This window comes from Phyllostomus discolor, chromosome 1 (assembly GCF_004126475.2).
Source record: "Phyllostomus discolor isolate MPI-MPIP mPhyDis1 chromosome 1, mPhyDis1.pri.v3, whole genome shotgun sequence".
Classification (NCBI taxonomy): domain Eukaryota; kingdom Metazoa; phylum Chordata; class Mammalia; order Chiroptera; family Phyllostomidae; genus Phyllostomus; species Phyllostomus discolor.
In genome coordinates this window covers 100336006-100360517 of record NC_040903.2, presented here as the reverse complement: position 1 = coordinate 100360517, position 24512 = coordinate 100336006, and the positions used below count along the sequence as shown (strand labels likewise).

Here is a 24512-nt window from a genome sequence, read left to right as displayed (position 1 = left end):
TTCCAATAGCAAAAGTATGCTATTCACAGCCCTGCTGAGTAGCTCAGTTGGTTAGAATGTCATCCTGATACACCAAGATTGAGTTCAGTCTCTGGTCAGGACACATACAACAAGGAACCAATGAATACATATACAAGTGAAACAAGTCAGTGTTTCTCTCTCTTCCTTCCTCTCCCTCTAGAGTCAATAAATTTAAAAAGAATAAAAATAAAATAGTGTGCTATTTAAAACCTTTAAGACATCTATGGAAACAACATGTATATTAAGTAAATAGGCTAAGAGTTCCAGTATACTTGATGCAGAATGGGAAATGTGCTAACTCAGTGACTTTCAACATTTTTCAGTTCATGGCACACATAAACTAATTACTAAAATTCTGTAGCACATCACGATATATATTTTTTGTCAGTCTGACAAAAATAGGTATAATTTTGATACATTCACAGCACACAATAATTGTTATATTGGCAGTTGTCATTTTCTTATTTGACAATTTAAGGGAAAAGAGGTCAGTCCCTTAACTAAATAGTCCAGTACTACACGCTTTAAAATTTCTTGCAGCACCCCAGTTGAAAATCACAGTGCTAACTGCTTTCCTTCACCTGTTAATCTACATGTGTGCAAAAGTTAGGGACATGTAAGATTAGTACTAAGTAACTGTAAAAAAAAAAGTAATAGGAAATATATTGATATAAGCAAATGTCAAGAACCCAGAAAGGAGGGGACCTAGTGCTGTGTGGACTTTGGAATATTTCACTATTTTTAAAACGGTTCATTTCATAATATAGGAGGAACCAAGATAGTCACCCAAGCCACATACTGTTCTGCCTCCTGTGGAGCTCAGCCTTTCTCTGGGAAAGTATTTGATCAAAACAAACCATCTCACCTGCTGGGTAAATAAGCCAGCAGTTCTCCAACCCCAGCATGGAAGTCAGGCAACTAACCTGTCATTTCCATGAGGGAATCTTTCAGTTGAAATATTTCTGATTTTGAAGTTCCCAGTCACCAAGGTTTCACTGTAGGCCACCAAGAAGCATCTTTGAAATTCTCACATGTAACAAGATGTTAACTAAAGCTATAGTAATCAAATTAGAACAGTAGCAAAAAGGCTGGGTAAGGTAGAGAAGAAGCTGGTACACTCTCTAATATAAGCCATCTTTTAATAGATGGCTTCCTTAAAGCTAAGAGTCCCATTGAAAGGATCCTCAAAGCAAGTTTTACCTCACAGGTGAACTTGCCGGGATGAAAGAGGGGAAATAATGACTTCTCAGAGAAGCACAGTTCCCACTCACCATCATAAACACAAAGCAGATGGTCATGAGAAGTGTTGCTACGGACACCACACTCTGACCTGCTGCTATGGCCAGAGCCATAGCACTGGCCGCATAAGCCACCATCATAAGGGTAAACATCATGATGAAGAAGGACTCCACCACTGGCTTCAATCCTTAGGAAGAAAAGAGGGGGTTAATTCAACCACCTAGGTCACTGTGTATCTGGGATTCATTGTTTATTGTGCAAATATTTTAAGAAACAATCACCAGAATGAAAAATCCACCCTTTATCCAACCACCCTGAGTCACGGATTTCATTGTCCCCTCGCATGACCACATAGAGTTATCATTCAGTTTTCTTTTTTACACTACTGTATAAGCACTTGTTCACGTAACACCTGTGCTCCTTGTTGTGTGATTACTAACAATTGCTGAGAGCCTGGGACGAGGGCTGGAGGCAACACATTGGCCGGACTTCTGCTGCCTTCTCTCTGAGAAGGGAACTTGTCAAGAGCACATACTTTTCACCCAGACAGCCCCACAGTACTCACTGTTTGCTCTAACTGTGGGAGTGAGGAAACTGGGAATATCAGGATGATGCAACCTCCCAGCAGTTCCACTGTCTGAGGGAGGGTTGCAGAACTCAGGTCTCTCAGACAAAGTACCACAGACCTGGGGATTCAGGAAACACCTTCTAAACTATAGTGGGCACCATTCCGGGTCACACACTCTGAAGAGTTTGGGACAGACATAGGGACACTAGTCAGGAGCCTGATGATCCGGGCTGTGTGCCTAATTCTTTAAGACACATCCATCATTTGTAAAATGGAAGTTGAAACTCAATCAGTGTGCCTTCTCCTATGGTGCTTTCTCAAAAATATGTATATTATTAGTGTCCATGTATGTGTACACAGTGAAATATATGTAAATTCCAAGGCAGAGAGCCTGGGGAGAATCATTAACACAATGCACCCATGAATGCACCCATGAATCTTCATGCTCTAAAAAAAGTATTCTTACTGAAACAATAAACCCCCAAAGTTGCTATCTTTCAGTTTATATATGTGTGTGTACATACACACATAAGAATATAAATACATAGGTAATAAATATCACAGCTCCAGCTCCTCCAGCAAAGTCTCAATTACTTATGAATTCTTTGCATGTCTGTATATGACACAAACCATTACTGAGTAACATATCATTTTATAAAAGGTATAAACATTAGTGTGGGAAAAGTCTTGCTATAAATGTACTCAGAGAATAGTTATTTCAGAGTATACACAATAGACAGACACTTCCTTATCTCATGGTTTGTTTTATAGTTTCGAGAACCAAAACCATTCTTGCAAAAAGAAATCAGCTTCCCCTCATATCCAACATTACAGACAGGCACTTACTTTCTTATTGCTTACCTAACAAGAAGTAGGTTATACAAGTAAATATAATACTTGGTAACATCCTCATGGGTAGTAAATCAGATAACAGTTTCCCAAAGAAATAAGATGACACTCTGTAGTATCCACTGATATATTCATGCCTAAAAGACAAAAATTCACACCACAAATCCCATGTGAGTTTAGGAAGGCACAGACCCAGTGATTAAGCCACTTGCTCCATAGATCTGCTGCCACCAGGGGTCTAACAACTATAGCTTCCACATCCCCCAGGTTAACCCACCACCCTCACCCAATCAGCATCAGGCACCATCTCAGGGCCTCGCCTCCCCTGACACATCATTCCCAACCTGCTCTGTGCGATGACCCCTCTTCTCATTGTAGAATTCCCTCCTAAGGCCGCCCACTTTGCCCTCAGAATTTCCACTCCAGGTGAACATATTCTAAATCTCTTCCCTCCCCTCCAACACTGGATTTCCCTGAAAGGCAGCACTCTGTAGCTGATCTCAGTGGTCACCAGGGACTTTGCTTTCTCCCACTTCTGATTATGAAGGTGGTGCTATTCCCGACATCCCCCAGTGCAGCCCCGAAACACTAAGCCCCTTTCACTTCTTCCATTCCCGTGATGGAAAAACAACGTGGCACGTCTTCCCTCAGTGGTCCTGCCTCCCAACTGTGGACCCTGTCAGCTATCACATCCTGTTTGCTCCCCAGTGAGGACCTAGATCCTCCTTTTCCTGATATCCTCCTCCTGTGACTGACTCCAAACTCCTGCACCAATGTCCTCTTTCTCTCCCTCTGTAATGATTCCTTCCCTCAAGCATGCACATATGGGAAAATCTCTTCCAACTTTGAAAAACATGGGAACCAAACCAGCCTGCACTTTATTTCACACTTCCTTCTGGCTCTTTCCATTCTCCCCTCCATTGAGGAATAAGCTTGCTCTATATTCTCTGTCACCTTTACATCCTCACTTTCAGTTTAGTGTTTAACCTGGTTCTTTTTGTCTACCAAGTCCCAAAACTTTTTCATGTGAAGGCCATCACGATTTCTTAGTTGCTACAACAAAAGTTCCTCTTCAGCCTCTATTGCTTCCATTCTCTGTACCATTAGCATTTGAGGCTATGCCCTAATCTTGAAACTCCTTTTGCCTGGGTCACAGGCCCCTTATGCTCATGATTCCCCTCCCAGACCTGGCTGCTTTTTCTCGATGATCCCTAGTAATCCCCAGGAACCAATCTGTGGCCCATTTCAGTATGTGACTGGTCTGACCAATAACCCTGACACTGGACAGCCTCATTCCTGGAACAGAGACATGCTCACATAAAGAGCTTCTTCTCAACCACGAAGAGCTCCACAGATGACACACTGGAGAAGCACTGGTTGGTCGTCAGGAAGAAGAGCACCCCAGCTCTGCAATGAGAGAAGAGAACAAAAGCACTGCAATCAATCAAGCATTCTTAGATCAATCTTCTACCTGCAAAACTCTTTCCTCAAGTGATATCTTATGACATTGAACAAGTGTTCACGTTAAAATAGTGAGGGGAGGGAAGTATAACCCCACTCAGGTCTCCCCCCAGAGTCTCCCCAGTGGGGTCCCGGACTCCATATGACACAGGTTGAAATTAACAGTCCTGCATTGCCATGGATTGAACTGTCTCCTATAGGGATGTTGAAGCCCTACCACCACTCAATGTGAAGATATTTACTGGTAGCATCTTTGGAAGGAAGTTAAGTTTAGAGGAGGTCATGGGAGTGGGGCCCTCATGATGGGAAGAGATGTCAGGGCTCTCTCTGGGCCATGTGAGGACTCAGCAGGGAGCAGAAAGCCAGAGGAGGGCCTCTTCAGAACCCAGCATGGTGGCGCCCACATCTTCTGAATTGTAAGAAATTGATATCTGTTGTTTAAGCCATCCAGTCTGGGGTGGTTATGGCAGCCAAAGTGATGATTACAAAGGTCATAAAAATGCCACCACCTTTCATTTTAACTAATGAAAACACAAGTACCATCCTAATGCATGAACAGGGAAATAGTCAAAACCTGCAAAGGTTAGAAACCTCTCTTAGCCAGTTTGTCACAGTTGAGTGAAGAAGGAACTAAGACACGAGGGGACGAAGTGAAAGACAGTGGAGGGAAAGTTCTGTCAACACATCATACACATTCATCTCACAGTCATGAGAAGGACCTGTATTTGTCCTTGACAACCCACTGCCAACGTGGCTGCCTGTGCGCTCAAAAAGAAAGCAAATCACACTGCTAAAGGAAAATTATCTTGTGCATACACACAAAGAAGACTATTAATGCTTCCCTGTCAGTAAAATAAGGTCTAAAAAGAAAGTACTCAGTTCATCTACACTTTGATGGAACTATAAATTTTATGAAAGAATGCCCAGATCCCCAAAACAGTGTTGTACTTCCCTGCACAACTAGACAATTTAATTGACATTAAGGATGCAAACTGAAACTAAGAGAGTAAGTGGCACATTATGTAAATCTGAGTGTACAACCCCCAAAACAAAGCGTTCGTAGATACTTAATAATTGTTTTTACCACCAATAATAATGATAATAATAAAGAACAGAACTTGGGTAACAGCCTGATTTAAAAGTAGATATTTACACAATAATGAATAAGTGGAATGTAGCTAGGCCCAGTACAGAAGCAGCTATGCAACATTTTATAATTTTTTTTAAAAAAGCCTAATATCAAAGGAATCGCCTATATCAGAAATAGGGGACATGGCAACATTCAGCTCAATTTGTTAAGTCTTTCTTCTAACAGTACAATAATGTTCATAATGATTTGAACTAGTAAATAGGGAAATTCCTTATAAATCATAGGATCATTTATTTTATGGTAAAACAGCTTTTATTGTTAAAGAATTTAATGTGTTGTAATTCCTTTTAAGGTGGTAATCCATGTCATTAACATTAACTTATGGATCCAGACACATTTTTTAAAGACCTTTTCTCTTCATACACATTATTTGTTTAGCTATCACCACAACCCTGCACAGTAACCACTAGGTAAAAGAGGCTCATACTCTGCACATGATTAGAACCCAGCTTGTCCCCTGTTTGAGGAACGCATCTTGGGAGTGGTTTGCAAAATGGCACTTGTTTTAAGGTGTGCGATAACCACCTGCAGATTTCCCAGCCCACTGTTCTACCTGAGTTCCTGAACGGGAATTGCAGCCACCAATGACAACTGAGTTTTACTTCAGTCCCTAGTTTAGCTCTGCCACTGAATGTGTAAACAAGTCATAATTGCTTCCTACTTCACAATTACAAAAATTTATTTTATAGTAAATGCTTTTTGTTAAATAATTTAATATATTCTAAATTCTTTCTGGTAATATCCCATGTTATGGTTAGGAAAAACTGAGTGCTGTTCACATCACCACATCAAACACATAAAAAATTGAAATGGAAATTAGTTCACAGGCAAAAAAAAAACCCCCCAAAAATAGATAAACTGGATAGTGAAAAAATTTAAAACCCTATTTATTAAAGGATACTATCAATAGACTGAAAGACAACCCATAGAATAGCACAATATATTCACAAGTTTATGTGCAATAAGGGGTTAGTAACCAGAATAGATAAAGAGCTTTTATAGTTCAACAATAAAAATGTCCAGTTAAAGAAAAGAGCAAATGATTTGAATAAACATTTCTCCAAAGAAGATATACAAAAGGCCTCTGATCACATGAGAAAATGCTTAGCACCACTAATCAGTAGGGAAATGCAAATCAAAACCATAATGAGATATCAATTTATACCAATTAGGGTGGCTGTTATAAAGAAAAACAGTTAAGTGTTACCCAGGCTGGGGAGAAACTGAACCCTTGTGCCTTACTGGTAGAAACACAAAATGAAGCAGCTGCTGTATGAAAACAGGATGGAACTTCCTCAAAAAAAAAAATAATAGAATTACTAAATGATCCAATAACTCCACTTCTGGGTACATAGCCAAAAAAATTTAAAGTGAGACTCAAACACATATTCATTTGTACACTCATGTTCATAGCAGCAGTATTCACAACAGCCAAAGGTGGAAATAATCCATGTCTCCATGGGCACATAAATGAATAAACAAAATGTGGTAAATAAAATAAACAAAATATCACAAAGGAATGTTACTCAGCCTTTAAAAGGAAGAAATTATGACATGTTACAACACGGATTAACCTTGAAGATACTATGCTGAGATAAATAAGCCAGTCACCTAAGGACAAATACTGTATGATTCCATTTATATGAGGTACCTACAGTGGTCAAATTCAGAGACAGAAAGTATAATGGTGTTTCTAGGGGCTGGGGAAAGAGCGAATGGGGACTTAGTGTTCAGTGGGTACAGAGATTCACTTTGGAAATGTGAAAAAAACGTTCTAGAGCTGGATGGTTGTGACAGTTGCATTGGCAGCAATGTTGACTATTCGGTTCTTGAGTTCACTGGCAAAAAAAGAATTCAGAGCCAAGAACTCTTGTGCAAGAGGAAATTTATTTAGAGGGCAAAGCAAAAGTACACTGGAAGAGAAGGTTCCAGTTTGCTGCTCAGAGAACTGCCTTGGCCTTTTAGAAATAAAGTTAGATAGGCAGAATAAGTGAGCCAGCTGGACTGCGTGGACTCAGGAAACAAGTTACAGAAGCAAAAGAAAGGCCCCAAAGACAGGTTCAAGGGGTTAGCCCGAGACAAGCTGCCCTTGCCCACTACACTTCTGGTTACAAGTCTTGTGGGGACCTTCAATGCTTAGGAGAAGGAAAGCAGAATTACACACCTGAAAAAAGAGGCCGTGGGCTTGCTCTAGGGAGACAGTGCCTGCTGTATCCTTTGTCATCAGGGTTTTTATAGGTTTTCTAAAAGCAGGAATTTTAAGGGATGTCTCAGGGGAGAATCTTATCAGCTTTCCAGGTCTGTCTTTTAATACGCTGATGCATCAAAATGAGCATATAGGGTCAGGATCATGGTCTGTACTAGAGTAGGGGTCATTGATCATTGCAGCTGGACCTGATGCCAGCTATGGTGTCACTTCATCTCATTTTTCTGCCTTTCTGGGTCCAACGCTGAAACACACTGAGACCTAGATGTTATCTCCAGCTTAACCAAAACTCTTTCTCTGTGATCAACAGACTGGAGGTTTTTCTCCTAAGATTATCTGATGCTGACAAGAAGCTTGCTGTCCTGAGGGCTTAGCTTTTAAGGGAGTGGTCATTCAAAGGAGAAGGAAGCAGGTGAATTAGGGTGCTTGATGAGCCCAGTATGAATCAGCTGTCTCAGTTTCCCCAGTGCACTTGCTAAGGAATTTTCTTAGCTTCTAACTATCCTACTTCGGTTGCAAAACAATGTGAATGTAATTAATGCCACTGAATTGCCCAGCTAATTGCCACTGGATTGGAGGGTAAACTTCATGTTCTGTATATTTTACCACTATATGAGGCCTGTCCAGAAAGTATCCATCCATGCACTATGAAAAATAGAGACATTGAAGAAATACAAGATATAAGAAATATTGAACATAGGACAATGACACTCAGTCCCCTTCAAAGGAGGCACCTTGGGACTTCACATAGTTCTCCCAGCATCTCTTCCCCTGTTCAAAACACTCTGCAAAATCCTTTGTTGGAATCACTATCAGCTGCCCCGTCATACCTGTATTTTCCTGAATCTCATCAATGATCTGAAATCTCTTCCCTTTCAAAGGGGATTTTTGTTTGGGGAAAAGCCAGAAGTTGTGAGGGCAACAAATCTGGGCTGTAGGGGGTTTGGGTCACCTGCGTGATTTGATGTTTCACCAAAAAACTCTGCACCAGACGCGATGCATGAGCAGGTGCACTGTTGTGATGAAGCTGCCATAGCTGGGACCATTTTCATTGTATTGTATTTCTGATCCGAGAAAGAACATTGAGGTGGTACTCCTTATTAATTGTTTGGCCTGGAAGAGCTTATACTTGTGATGGACAACACCTTCCCAATCAAAACACACAGTTAACATGGTCTTGATCTTACAGTGACTTTGTTGTGCCTTCTTCAGGCATGGAAAACCAGGCGACTTCCATTGAGACAACTGAGCCTTTGTTTCTGGATCAGAGCCATAGGCCCATGATTAATCTCCAGTTATAACCTTCTTGAGGAAATCTGGTTCATTGGTTGTGGTTTGAATCAAGTCATTAGCAATTGTAGCACAATGTTCCTTCTGCTCTAACAGTAGGAGCTGCAGGACAAATTTTGCCACAACACATTTCATGCCAAGACCCTGCATCAAAATCTCAGACACAGTAGTTTTTGGAATCCCCAGATCAGCTTCTAGTCCTCACACTGTCAGTCACAGATCTTTGTTGATTGCAGCCCATACACATTCAATATTCTCAGCTGCTCTGTTTTCTGCAGCCTTCCAGAACATGGATCACTTTCAACAGCTTCTCAACCAGCTTTGAAGTATTTACATCACATTTTCATTTGTGCTGCACTAATTGCATCATCCCTGAAAGCCTTCTGAATCATCCAAATAGTTTCCACAGAGAAATGTTCAAGCTTAACGCAAAATTTTATGGAGATTCATTGCTCTACTTGCTCAGTCATTTTGAATGCAATGGCCACACAGCATACATTCTCACTCAACAGCGTCTACCACCCCCACTGACTAGTACAGTGAAATCGTCATTGTTCATGCATGCACATCCCCATCCACTCTCCTTGGCTGCTAGATTACATCAATGTAGTGTAAACCTTTTTTGTTATATTAACAATGGCTGGACTTTTTCTGGCCGTATAAGAAAATTACCCCTTCTATGCATCTTTCAATTTACTAACTTACTCTACTTTTCAACCCTATCCTGTACTTCTCTGAAATTGAAATTCTTAATGGACTTTTAAAACCTTAGAAAAATTAACAGTTCTTTTTCAATCTAAAGATCCAAATGTACTTACCTATTCTGTATTCCTGTATAGTCACTTTTCAGATCATAGAAAATGGCACCTAGAACCAGTCCCAGGATGACTGTTATAATTATCTTTTCAAATAGAAAAAAAAAGGAGTTTCAATTAAAGGTAAAAACTTTATATACCATTTATTGTTACAATAAGCAAATCACTCCATTGAGATAGATACTTTAAATGACTTGGCCGAAGTCCTTGGGAAAATATAAAACAGTGCATGTTATTAGATTGCCCTCTAAATTAAAATAAAAATTAACTTATCTGTGTGTTGGGGAGACTGAAGGAGAATCATGTAGACTACTAGTGAACATGCATAGTTGTACAGTATTTCAAGAGGTTCAAGCAACAACAGAATATTAAAAATTCTTAACATTTAAAACACAGTTTTTAAAGCACACAAAAATGAATACAATTTATAAAGCACACATAACAAAATCTCTAACAATAGAATTTTGCACTATAAGGAAGTAGCAGTAACCAGGGGCCCATCTATGAGGTGGGGGTGTGGGGAGTCTCCATGCCCGCATAGAAAAGAGCATTGTCACCAAAGCACTTAGTCAGCTTTATCTGAGGGCACCCAAGTGCTTCCGTTACCCATTCTCCTGTCACTGCTTATCCAGCAACCTCAGCCTGTAGGGCCTACAGCCCACATCAGAAGTAAGCTGCTGATTCTTTCCCGCTCTTACAACCTTCACTTAGTCTGTTTGATGAGTCCAAGGAAGACTAAATAAACATCACTTTTGTTCTGAAGGTTGATAAACTATCTCTTAAGAACACTTTCATAAGCAAAGGGTTGAGTTATATTATCATATAATTTATTTACGGAAATTCCATTTATTGTACTTGTATGTGATATTAAATATAAAATATAAAAAACAGTAATCAAAAGCATATATACCACTATGTATCTTGGAACCTTCAAAATTAAAAACAAATCTCAGTATTACAACAGTGCAATGGTATCCAGACTTTAAGTAACTTTTTAAGTACACATTAGACATGAAGCAAACCAAACTGAAAAACAGAACCATGATTTGTGAAGGCTAATTTGTGAGGACCACTGTCTGGGAAAAAATGATTAGAAATGGCCTTTAAAAATTCCATTGTTAATAAGACATAAGAAATTTGAAAAAAAAAAAAACTCTTACCCTGATATATTTTAATTACCCTCAGAAAACATTGTAGTTCATGTCAACAGATCAAGTTTCCAAAACAAGTGACAATGACTCACTCCATCAACATGTGTGCATGAGCATGTACACAAGTCCGTAATTTCACAAAGTATAACTGTAGGAATATTATGACTTTTTAAACTGGACACTCCACATGCTCTGTTTCTTTTGCATTCAGACTTGGTATTTTAGACCACCCGATTATTAGTGTTAACATTAGGAGGTCACCTAAAATTTCAAAGCTCTAAAAGTATTTCCAAAGTCAGCTTTCAAATATATTGACAAAATGACTGATCCAGCAATACTGTCATACTTTTACCAGGTGTGTCTATGTTATTCATTCTTGTATTAAAAAGAAAATAGACAAAGTAAATCTTGTACAACAAAACACACAAAGAAACCCTGTTTGTGTATCTGTGTATCAGACCTCCATTTTGTACAGAAAAAAATCCCCTAAATATGTGATTTTATCTTTGTTCTAATGTATTTACCAACATTTCTCAAGGTGAGCTCTAAGGAATGTTTATGACCAAAACTACAAAATTTAACCCATACTTAAATGTTTAACATGCTTATAGAAATGATAAATCTCCAAGAGATATGATCATTTTTCCAAATGGATTTGATCAGAAGACACATTAAATGAACATTTAATCTTCCTATATAGGCAACCTAATTGATCCAAGATCTTCCAAATACAACCTCAGGATAAATGCATTATCAGAAGCAAAGTGTGAATTGTGTATAGGACAAGTTCAAACTGAAGTATAGCTGTAAGACTACAGGTACATGATTTATCAGCAAGAAGCCATAAAATGTTTTTGCAGTTAAACATGCAAATGTTTAGAGAAGCAAATGACACACATACCAGTTTAAAAACCTAAAACCAGGGGTCAGAGAACTATGACTTGCTCCACTGATTTCTGTCCAGTCCATGAGATAACAGTTTTTACCAATTTTTAATCATTGAAAAAAAAAGACAGAAATATTTCTTGCCACATGAAATAGTTATAAAATTCAAATTTTAGCATCTATGAATAGTTTAATTGGGGCACAGCCATACTCATTTGTTTCTGTGTTATTCTAGCTGCTTTCCCATTGAAATGGCAGAGTTGACAACCTGACACAAAAACCTCATAGCACACAAAGCCTAAAACATTTACTATTTGGTCGTTATATAAAAGGTCTGCCTACTCTTGCTGAAAATTAATATTTCAGTATTTAAACATCTAAACAAGAGCCATACCACCTCTACATTCAGATGCTCAGAGATGCAAGCTTCTATCCTTATTCTATGAGATTTCCAGGGCTCTGAGAATTGCTGGAATTCCTTCAATGGAACTGAGTTCACTGAAGAGGCAAGTCAGCTGAACATGTGACCTGGACATACTAAGCCTGGGCTTCACAGCTCAAGGAAGCCTAGCACCAAAAGGTGCAGAACTGTGGTGTATTAGAAAGAGTTCCACACTCTAATTGCACCTTGACCAGAACTACAATATATGTGTCTTGGACATGACACTTATAAGCCACTTTTAGAGGCAAGAGAAATTGGAGTTCTTCTCCAAGTCAAAAGCATGATGCATAAATCACACTACAGAATGAAGTCCACTACACCATCTCATTGGTGACCAGTGGGCAACCAGATTGACCTGATTCACCAGACTTGTTTCCAAATGACATCAAATCTACTCTAAAAGTATAAAAATTTACCCTGGATAGATGGTACACAAAACTACTCATGCTCTGACAGAAATCCCAAACTACAATTACCAAAAATATCTAAAGCAATTAGCAGTAAATCTTAAAGAAGGATCCAGGCTCTCAGTATTAACACTTAGAAGGCAACACTACGTAAGTATGAAAACTATGGGACACATAGTAAGATGTCAGTAATGGTTCATTAGAGCCAACTATGGGGCATCTTTTAGTAGTCAACAGAAATTCAATGACTGGTAATAAAAGTAACAAAAATAACTGTCTAAATTTGTTTTCTTAGAAATGATGGACCAACAAACTGAAAATACCAAGATTCTGTATGACAGGGGACTTGAGAAAAACAAAACCCATAAAGGAATAATAGTCAACAACTCAACAGCTCCAGCCCACAAAAGAAAAGCACATGATTTCATCTTAATGAAGAGAAATTTAACCTGAAAGTGAACAGCAGCCTTACTGAACACAAGTCAAGCTTGCTCACCACCTTTGTGTTCCTTGCAAACTGACTGAGGTGCCTGGTGTCTCCCGGATCAGAACCCCTAAATGCAGGTCAGAGATAAGGAACAGCCTTTGCACACAGGCTCTTCCCTCAGACAGCGGCGGCCCCTCCCACGCTCAGGTGCACTCACTGACATCCAGGTGAAGGCTTCCCTGACCACCTGACTTAGAATGCAAACCAACCCCTTTCCCTCTCTCCCACTTTCCCCTCTCATTTCCTTCCTTCTCTCTCTCTTCCTTTCTCCACCTTCCTACTGAAAGTTTCCCCATAGCCCATTTTTCCTTCTGCCACACTATACATTTTATTTCTGGAGGAATTTATCAGCTGTCTCTCCTCATAAGAAAGTTTGTTCCAGGAGAGCAGGGAATTTTGTTTTTACTCATTTTGTTCACTGCTGTGTACAAGCTCCCCAATGTGCTAACAGCACATGCTCAACAGGGACTTGTTGACTGAGTCAGGAAATGAACACGTGCAGCTACCAGAAAACCACAAATGGGGCTAAATAATTCATTCCTTTACTTTGTTTCTGAAAAAAAAATTCCATACAATCATGATCTATTACAGCTTGTCTAAATCAATAAAAATTCTGAATTAGGTAGTCCAAAACACCCACTAAAAACATTATGCATAGTTAAAAGATGGTGTTTTATTTGTTCTATTGACTATTTCTGTGTCCCAAATCAAGTGAGATAGAAGTGTTGGCAGAGGATATGTATAATGATGTAATAGTTTATATTGGAATCTAATGCTCACGCGAACATTTCACAGCATGATCAGAAGAATCTCTCAGGTTACCTGAGCTATGGAGGCCTCTGGATTACCAAGCAAGTTTTTGAATGAACGTTTGGAGATCCATCTGACTTGATGACAGAAGGAGGTGGCATAGGTGACCTCCTTGATGGCCACACTCTTCTTCTTTTTCTGAACTTCTGAGAGTTGATCTAATTCAAGTTTTGTTTCCCTGAAGAAGGCAGAGTTGACATAAAACTCAGCTAATTTTTCTGTGAGTGGCTTATCTCTCTGGGAAGGTTCTTCAGTCCCCTTGGCTTTGGAATAAAAGTGGACAGAGGAAAATATTAATAAAATAACAGATTTAGCTATTTTTCTGGAATCCCTTTATTAAATTCTTCCCTAAAACTTAATTCTAACTTGAATATAAAAATTATTAGGTCTGTCATTACTTTACACATTAGAAAAATGTAGTTAATTGTCCTGACTACTTCCATATGCTGAAGATGCAGCAGACACACTCACCATTTCCTAGCTATTATATTTGTACCCTGAGTCTTTTAAAATAAAAATCTTCCCATAGAGAGTTATATTTCTTAATATAAAAATCTAGTCCTTGCTTTCTACTATGTACAAATGCATAAATGGCTCAGTTTCTTATATCAAAACACTGTATAAAAATGAGCATATTTTTAATGAAAACTCCCCTTAGAACTGACACTATCATATAAATTCTCAATTATAAATTGAATCAAAAACACAGCACTCATGGACAACAAAACCTATGTTGACTGATGCTAAAGACAAAATGTTTTGAGTCCCCCCAAAATTCATATGCTGAAATCCAGTCCCCAAATGTGATGATATTTGAAGGTGGTGAATTTGAGGAGTGATTAGGTCATGAGGGTGGAACCCTTATGAATGAGATTAGTGCCCTTATGAAAGTAACCCTAGAGAGCTCCCACCCCATGGCCACCATGTGAGGCCACAAGGAGAATATGGTAGTCCACCTATGAACCAGGTGGTGAGGCCCCAAAAGACAACAAATCTCCTGGCAATTGATGATGGACTGCTCAGGCTCAAGAACACTAAGAAATAAGTGATTGTTGTTTAAGCCACTTAGCCTATGGTATTCTTGTTACCTCAAATGGACTAAGACAACTGGTATCAGAGAGCACCATTAGTAATATAAACTCACGAAGCCACATTTCCATGAGCTACCAAGCAACTCAATGAGGCAATAATCTGTGACTGTTGACAGATGTGCATACCTTCCTCATCTTTGTTCGCTCTGTTTAACACCACAGCAGAGGAGTCTCCATTAATGACATCGAGGAAGAAGTCTGCAGGGTTATTATAGGGTTCACAGTGGTAACCTTCAAAAGAACGTAAATCAGATACACAAGAAAAACAACATATATGTTGAAAAAGAATAAAAAAGCCGCAATTTGGACTAATGCTCTTAAAAGCAAGGTATCATGCCAAAGGCAGCTAAGGCACAACAGGATGGTGTTTGGGAGAAGCCCAGAGTGTGTTCCGTTCTCTGGGTTCCACCAGCAACTACCACAATGCCAATATCCACTTTAGCGATGGTTGCGTCTATACCTACTAAATTCAGGTCCAAACTATCACCTCCCATGCTACTATAATTCCAATAGAAAACCAATCACCAGAGCAGCATCCTCAAGAGGATGTGATCTGCATGGCATACCTGAACGCTTTACCTTCACTTCTTGTGCCTGATTATCTGAACTAAATGTGGCCAGTACTCTGACTTTTAGATTCCTCTCCCCTCTATTCCCCGTACCCAAGTGTCCTGGATTATTTTTAAGTGGCAGAGATTATACAAAAACAAATTTTAAAAAATAGCTAGGGAACATTTAAAACTATAGTTTGAGTCATGGAGCATCATCTATAGTAATGTCCAAATACCTATAAAATGAGGCAGACTACTACATGAACCATAAAATAAATTACAGCATTTCACCTCAAATAAACCAGGTTGCCCAGAACTGTCAGAAATGTTGGTGTGCCAAAGTCAGACTCAGCAGTAGCCATTCTAGTGCCTGGTAAGTCATTTATGTCCCTCAAGAACTAAATCTGCAATCTAATGCTACTACAACATTAAGCAGCATCTCCATGAACCTTCATCAAGGCAGACTGACATTCCATGCAGGGGATAAAAATGATATAACCTGATTGGTTATTTGGTCAAGAAGACAAATATTTTGGGGGGATGGGGGGTATGAGGCCTTTCCAAAAATGTTCAACTGACAGGTAACTGCCTATGAGGCCAATATATTTATTGAACTGTTAGGAAAAGGGCACCAGAACTGGGAAGCAGAACTGATATGGGCCCAACAGAAATAGTCCTAAGCATACACAGAGAATGTGTGCATCCTGAAATAGTACAAGAAACAGTCCAGTACAACAAGCCAGGGGTGTGAAATGAAGACAAATTCCAGCACCAAACTGATCAAGGGTGTTCTGGAGTGGTGGAACCCAAACACATCTATGCGAAGCTCAAACTACACTCCCATCCATTTCCTCAGCTCTCTTTCAGGACCCTGTTAATGAAGGATCTCATGCACAAAAAGGCAGCCTCACCAGCTGACGCAAAGTACTCCAAGGCCTCCTGAGCAGGCCCATGGAACATTAGTCGTCCTGAGGCCAACAACGTGAGACTATCAAACAACTTGAAGATGGAAAAACGAGGCTGATGAATGGAGAAGATGATGGTTCGTCCTCCTTTAGACATCCTAAGGTAGAGGTGAGAAAGTAACAAGTAATTAGACATCTGATACTTTCACTTCTTAGTAAAAAACCATATTCCTGCCTTTACCTCACTTGTTCATGGTTCCATTTGATTTTCTCTTACGAACATCATACCTTACATCATCTGATAGTTAAGCATTGTCCTTCAATGTTGTTATGAAAGACAAGTTTCTTTTTCTTTTACTGTTTTTTTCAATTTAAGCCACCATGTATTTGAGTTACTTTTAAAATTGGTCTTTTATTAGTGCATTTTGGCTATTTGCTTTTTTTAAGTATATCTTATTGATTGTGCTATTACAGTTGTCCCTAATTTTCTCCTCCCCTTTCTCCCCCTCTGCCCTACAACCCCCTCCCTCCAGCATTACCTGCCCCCCTTTAGTTCATGTCCATGGGTCATACATATAAGCTCTTTGGCTTCTCCATTTCCTATACAATTCTTAACCTTCTCCTGTCTATATTGTGCCTGCCAATTTTGCTTCTTATTCCCTGTACTTTTCCCCCTCTTCTCCCCCTTTTCCCTTCCCACCAATATTGCTCCAAGTAATCTCCATTTCTGTGATTTTGTCCCTGTTCTAGTTGTTTGCTTGATTTGCTTTTGTTTTCGTTTTTGTTTTAGGTTCGGGTGTTGATAATTCTGGGTTTGTTGTCATTTTACTGCTCATATTTTTGATCTTCTTTTTCTTAGATAAATCCCTTTGACATTTATTATTATTATTATAAGGACTTGGTGATGATGAACTTCATGAATTTGACCTTATCTGGGAAGCACTTTACCTGCCCTTCCATTCTAAAGGATAGCTTTGCTGGGTAGAAAAATCCAGGTTGTAGGTCCTTGCTTTTCATGACTTTGAATACTTCTTTCCAGCCCTTTCTTGCCAGCAAGATTTCTTTTGAGAAATCAGCTGATAGCCTAATGGGAACTCCTTCATAGGTAACTGTCTCCTTTTCTCTTGCTACTTTTAAAATTCTCTCCTTATCTTTACTCTTAGGTAATTTATTTTTTAAATATATTTTATTGATTATGCCATTATAGTTGTCCCATCCCCCCTTACTCCCCCCACCCCACTTCCCACCAGCTTTCCCTCCCCTTATTTCATGCCCATGGATCATACATATAACTTCTTTGGCTTCTACATTTCCTATACTATTCTTAACCTACCCCTTTCTATTTTGTACCTGCCATTTATGCTTCTTATTCCCTGTGCCTTTTCCCCCATTCTCCCCTTCTCCCAGCCCACTGACCCCTCCATGTGATCTCCATTTCTGTGATTCTGTCCCTCTTCTAGTTGTTTGCTTAGTGTATTAGTGTGTTTTTGTTTTTGTTTCTGTTTTTTTTGTTTCGTTGTTGATAGCTATGAATTTGTTGTCATTTTACTGTTCTTTTGATCTTCTTTTTCTTAGATAAGTCCCTTTAATATTTTATATAATAAGGGCTGGGTAATGATGAACTCCTTTAACTTTACCTTATCTGGGAAGCACTTTATCTGTCCTTCCACTCTAAATGAAAGCTTTGCTGGATAAAAGTAATCTTGGATGAAGGTCCTTGCCTTTCATGACTTCAAACACTTCTTTCCAGCCCCTTCTTGCCTATAAGATTTCTTTTTGAGAAATCAGCTGATTGCCTTATAGGAATATCTTCATAGGTAACTGTCTCCTTTTCTCTTGCTGCTTTTAAGATTCTCTCCTTATCTTTAATCTTGGCTAATGTAACCGTGATGTGCCTTGGTGTGTGCTTCCTTGGGTCCAACTTCTTTGGGACTCTCTGAGCTTCCTGGACTTCCTGAAAGTCTATTTCCTTTGCCAGGTTGGGGAAGGTCTCCTTTGTTATGTTTCCAAATAAGTTTTCAATTTATTGCTCTTCCTCTTCTCCTTCTGGCACTCTTATGATTCACATGTTAGAATGTTTAAACTTGTCCAAGTGGTTCCTAAGCCTCTTCTCATTTTTTTGAATCCTTGTTTCTTCATTCTGTTCTGATTGAATGTTTATTTCTTCCTTTTGTTCCAAATTGTTGATGAGTCCTGGTTTCCTTTCCTTCACTGTTGGTTCCCTATACATTTTCCTCTATTTCACTTTGCATAGCTTTCACTTTTTCCTCTATTTTGTGACCATACCAACCATCTCTGTGAGCATCCTGATTACCAGTGTTTTAAACTTTGCATCTGATAGGTTGGCTATCTCTTCATTGCTTAGTTGTACTTTTTCTGGAGCTTTGACTTGTTCTTTCGTTTAGGCCATTTTTTTTTCTTGGTGTGCCTGTTATATAGTAAGGGGTGGAGTCTTAGGTATTAGCCAGGGTGGGGCAACCCTGGTAGCTGCGTTGTGACACTGTATGTGGTGGAAGGTTCTGAGAGGGAACAATTATGCTTGCTTGGCTCTTGGCCAGCTTTCAGTCACTTCCTCAGTTACCCACAAGCAAATTGGGCCCTTCTGGTGCTGATTCCCAGGTTGGTGGGTTTGTGCATGTTCTAGGACACTGTGGGTCTCTCCAATGAATTATCCTGTGAAGCTAGGAGTTTCTCCTGCCACCTCAACCCCCACAAGATTTTTCAGTCAGAGGTTTTGATGCTTTATTTCCCCACACTGAAACCTGGGTTATGTGGTCTGTCTCACTCCCCAGTTGTTCCTCCCAGTTTATACCCACACAAATGTGGGACCTCCCAGTCCACCAGCCACCACCTGGCCAGCCCTGGTCCTCCAGCCACCACTGTGCTATGAGTCCTCTCCAACCTGGCTGCCTGTCTCTGCCCCTCCTACCAGCCTGGATGAATGTTTCTTCTTTAACTCCTTGGTTGTTAGACTTCCATACAGTTAGATTTTATGGGAGTTTTGGTTGATTTTTGCTTTTAAATTTGTTGTCCTTCTTTTCATTGTGCAAGGAGGCACAGTATATCTACCTATGTCTTCATCTTGCTCAGAAGTCTCTAATCTTGGGTAATTTAATTATGATGTGTTTTGGTATGTTTCTCCTTGGATCCAACTTCTTTGGGACTCTCTGAGCTTCCTGGACTTGTGTGTCTAGTTCCTTTGCCAAATTGGGGAAGTTTTCCTTCATTATTTTTCAAATATTTCTTGCTATCCTCATCTCCTTCTGGCACCCCTATGATTCCTATGTTGGAAAATTGAAAGTTGCCCCAGAGGTTCCTAAGCCTCTCCTCATTTTTTTTTGAATTCTTGTTTCTTCATTCTGTTCTTGTTGAATGTTTGTTTCTTCCTTTTGTTCCAAATTGTTGATCTGAGTCCCGGTTTCCTTCCCTTCACTCTTGGTGCCCTGTATATTTTTCTTTATTTCACTTTTCATAGCCTTCACGTCTTCATTTATTTTGTATCTGTACTCAGTCATTTCTGTGAGCATACTGATTACCAGTGTGTTGAACTCTGCATCTGATAGGTTGGCTATCTGCTTGTTGCTTAATTTTTTCTGCAGTTTTGATCTGTTCTTTCATTTGGGCCATATTTCATTTTCTCAGTGCACATGTTATTTTGTAAGGGGCAGAACCTTAGGTATTCACAAGGGCTGGGCAAACCATTTTGCTGACTTGTGGCGCTGTATGTGGGGGAGGGGTCAGATGCCACGCCCTCTTCCAACCATGTTTTTTGACAAGGTCTGAACATGGAAAGAGGGCATTCAAGGAATCCATCTTCCTGGAAGAGAGCATGGCATACCAAGGGGGGGGCGGTAATTTTTCTGGGGATTGCTTTTAATAATTTCCTTGCTAATATTAATCATGGTCTTACTTTGTACCCTGATTCCCATAAGAACAGAACATGAGAAGAAAGAGGCTCGAAAAGAGTCAATGATTGATTTTGAGGGAAATTCTGAAGGGACAACTAGTTCTCCCTAGACTATTGAATCATGCCCAGATTGTTTTAAATATAGTGTTTATAAACCTGAGTAAGAAATTATCCCCGATTGTTCCCATAAAAGAATTCATAAATCAGTTACAATAGGTTGAATTATTGGCGGACTTTCCCATGCCTGTTCCTTACCCATAGATACAAAGAGTCTTTCTAGAAAACAAGAAAAAAACTATATAGACCCTTACCCACAGCCCAGGGATACCCCTGGGTAGCATATTAGATTATTGGCAAATTATGGTATCCCCCAAAAGGAGCTAATGGTCTCCAGAGGGTTCCAGATCTCCCATTGCCTTATACAGGAGCATATAATGAAGGTGACATTAGAATGGTCAATTAGGATGAAGTTCAAGTGTTTTATAATAGTCTAAATTTCATGGAAAGGCTAGCTCGAAGCAGACCTCCCTGGTGTTTATTAACTAAGAAATAAAAAGAGTTTATTGTAGCTGAATTTCCTGTTTATCTCTCCTTACCTGTTTGTTTTGGAGATTAAAAGGTGGTGGGATTGTTAAATATCTGTATCTCAGGTTTATTGATTTGCATAATTCCAATGAAGTTGTATAAAATAATTCCCTGACCAGAGAATAAAATCCCCTCTAATGAAATAGCCCCTGAGTGTCTAAAAGTTGCTGGAGTAACAGCCCCGCTGTTATATTTACCTTGAGTAGGAATATATATCAAATAGAATTAGACAGGCAAAGAAATAAGAAAAGCTGGTTAACTATTATAAATTAAGCACGTAGAAACAGTTACCAGGGAGTTAAAGTCCATGGTACATAAAGAAATATTTTAGACAGAAAAGATAAATAGGTAAGTTAAACATCACAAAGGCCTTATAATAAATTTCCTATAACTTCTGTTCAATTTACCGTGTCCTTTTGCCCCATGACAAATTCTGAGAATTTTAATAAACAATAAGACATTCAAACTCTGTACGTACAGCTATTTCTAATTGTCTGATTTATGGCTCTCATGGTTACAATAATCTTTGTTTAATATAACTGAATCTATGGGAATTTTTGTATTTTTCCTGGTTACCTTTGTATTAATTTTTTTCTGCTTTACCTAATCGCAAATGTCAATCACTGCTAAAAATGAAAGTATAAAAACCTGCTTGTACTTGCAATAAACGGAACAGAGCATCACTGTCCTCTAAGGCGTGTTGTCGTCTGTCTCCCATTGCCGACACTTTACCCACCTTTCAGGAAACCCTGGACCTAGCTGCGGCTGGACCGCGGCAGTGAAAGAGGGAGCAATGTCGCTTGCTTGGCTCTAGCTCCACTTTCAGTCACTTTCCTCTCTTCCCACAAGCAGATTATACCTTTCAGGTGCTGATTCCCAAGTGAGTGGGCTTGTGTACATTCTAGGATCCTGTGGGTCCCTTCAGTGGACTCTCCTGTGAGACTGGGAGTTTCTCTCACCACTACATCCCCCACAGGTTTTTACAGCCAGAGATTTTGAGGCTTTAGTTTCCCATGCTGGAACCCTGGGTTGTGATCCGCGTCACTCCCAGTTGTTCCTCCCACTTATCCACATGCAAACTTGGGATACTGTGGTCCACCAGCTGCCTCCTCACCCACCCCAGTCCACCAGCCACCACCTTGTCCCACATCCTTGCCACCCCCATTTCCTATCTCCACCCCTCCTACCAGGCTGGATGAATGTTTCTTTAACTCCTTGTTTGTAAGACCCCCATACAGTTCAATTTTCTGGCAGTTCTGGTTGTTTTTTGTTTTTAAATTGATTGTTATCCTTCTTTTGGTTGTGTGAGGAAGAAAAGCATATCTACCTACACCTCCATCTTCTCAGAAACAGACAAAGGTTTCTTAAAATGTGTCCCATGAATGGTCCTGAACCCACTAGAACATTAATTAAAAACTGCAGATCCGGGACTTCCAGCAAGATGGAGGAATAGGCGGACGCACCGTACCTCCTCGTACAACCAAGATTAGAAAACCAATAATTTACAACAATAATTTACTATCAGAATAACACCCAGATCCGGCAGAGGATTTATCTGAATGGAAGTCGGGCAGCCAAGAAGTTGAAGTAGACGTGTTCATCCGGACTGGTAGGAAAAGACGAGCCGGGCGGGCGCGGGGCTGGCTCAGGTTGGCAGTGCGCGGAGGTCGGGGGAAGGTTTGGCGCGAATTCGGCGCAAAAGCCATCCGGCACGCAAGAAGGCAGCGGTGATCCCTGAGTACGCAAGCTGCGGCTGGCAGACCCAGAGGGGTAGCGATTGTGGACCAGGGCAGAACTCGCGGCCCAGAAGCCCAGACAAGGGTCTGAGTCCAGGGGAACGGAACTACCGCCATTGTTTTCTCCCGCTCCCGCTCCCGCCCCGCCCCCACATATAACGTCACAATCTAGTGACTGGGGTGCCCAGCCCTGGTGAGCACCTAAGGCTCCGCCCCCCACCATAACAAGAGGAACCAGACCGGAAAAAAAAAAAAAGGAGAGACGGGGGAAAAAAAAAAAAAAACATGTTTTCAACAGAGCAGATCAGTCCCCCAGGACTCATCCTTTTGAGCGACCAAGAATTAGCCAATCTATCAGATGCGCAGTTCAAAACACTGGTGATCAGAAAGCTCACGGAACTGGTTGATTTTGGACGAAATTTAGATGAAAGAATGCAGATTACCATAAAACAGATGCAGGAAGACACGCGGAGGAGAGCCAATAGTGAAAGGAAGGAATATGAGTCTCAAAACAATACAGTGGACCAGAAGGAAGATAGAATCAACCAAGCAGGAAAGCATGAGGAAATAAGAATTCAAAAAATTGAGGAAAAGATTAAGAGCATCCAAGACACCTTTAAACGTTCCAATATCCGAATTATAGGGGTACCAGAATCGGAAGGGGAAAAGCAACAGATTGAGCACGTATTTGAACAAATAATAAAGGAGAACTTCCCCAATCTGGCAAAGGAAACAGTCTTCCAAGAAATCCAAGAAGCTCAGAGAGCCCCAAAGAAGTTGGACCCAAGAAGAAACACACCAAGGCACATCATAATTACATTAGCCAAGGTAAAAACGAAGGAGAGAATCCTAGAAGCAGCAAGAGGTAAGGGGACAGTCACCTACAAAGGAGTTCCCATCAGACTGTCAGCTGATTTCTCCAAAGAGACCTTACAGGCAAGAAGGGGCTGGAAAGAAATATTCCAAGTCATGAAAGACAAGGACCTACATCCCAGATTACTCTATCCAGCAAAGCTCTCATTTAGAATGGAAGGGCAAATAAAGTGCTTCTCAGATAAGGTCAAGTTAAAGGAGTTCATCGTCACCAAGCCCTTATTTTATGAAATGCTAAAGGGACTTATCTAAGAAAAGAAGATAAAGAAAAGACATGTATAGTAAAAGGACAGCAAACTCACAAATATTAACAACCACACCTAAAGCAAAACCAAAAGAAACTAAGTAAACAATTAGAACAGGAACAGAACCACAGAAATGGAGGGCACATGGGGGGTTAGCAGCAGGGGGGTGGGAGGAGGAGAGAGGGGGGAAAGGTATAGAGAATAAGTAGCATAGAATGTAGGTTGAAAATAGATAGGGGGAGGGCAAGAATAGTACGGGAAATGTAGAAACTAAAGAACTCATAAGTATGACACATGGACATGAACTAAAGGGGGAAATGTGGGTGGGAGGGGGTACAGGGTGGAGGGGAGAGAAAGGGGAAATGGGACAAATGTAATAGCATAATCAATAAAATATATTAAAAAAAAACAAAACAAACAAACAAACAAAAAAAAAACCCTGCAGATCCTTGGATAGTCTTCTCACACCTACTGTGTTTATGGAATTCATATTTTTCCTCTTTATTTGCAATGCCCACCTGAGTATATGTTTATTGCTTTTAGAGAGAGAGGAAGTGTGAGAGAGAGAAGGACAGAAAGGGAGAAAGAAAGAGAGAGAAACATCAATGTAAGAATCATCAATTGGTTGCCTCTCATATCTGCCCTGACCAAGAATCAAACCCACTGCCTTTTGGAGTATGGGACGATGCTCCAACTAAGCCACCCAATCAGGACTAGGGAATCCATATTTTTAACAGGCATCTAGATAACTTGAAAGTACACTCAAGAACTTAGTATGGACTAAATATTAACACAACAGTTGTACGTCCCATTCTCATTGATCACTGAAGTCTCCTGG

At 40.0% G+C, this 24512-nt stretch overlaps 1 protein-coding gene across 1 annotated transcript in view; it reads right to left on the bottom strand.

Moving 5' to 3' along the window:
* The window catches only part of LOC114492855 (broad substrate specificity ATP-binding cassette transporter ABCG2), a 70736-nt gene that overhangs the window by 32711 nt on the left and 13513 nt on the right, over positions 1–24512 (bottom strand). Inside the window, exons 6-12 of the mRNA XM_028507431.2 lie at positions 16335–16486; positions 14999–15103; positions 13794–14044; positions 9603–9685; positions 3995–4084; positions 2690–2814; positions 1293–1447 (exon numbers count right to left, since the gene is read on the bottom strand). Of these exons, the coding sequence (XP_028363232.1) occupies positions 1293–1447; positions 2690–2814; positions 3995–4084; positions 9603–9685; positions 13794–14044; positions 14999–15103; positions 16335–16486 (961 nt within the window). The remainder of the gene's footprint in view (positions 1–1292; positions 1448–2689; positions 2815–3994; positions 4085–9602; positions 9686–13793; positions 14045–14998; positions 15104–16334; positions 16487–24512) is intronic.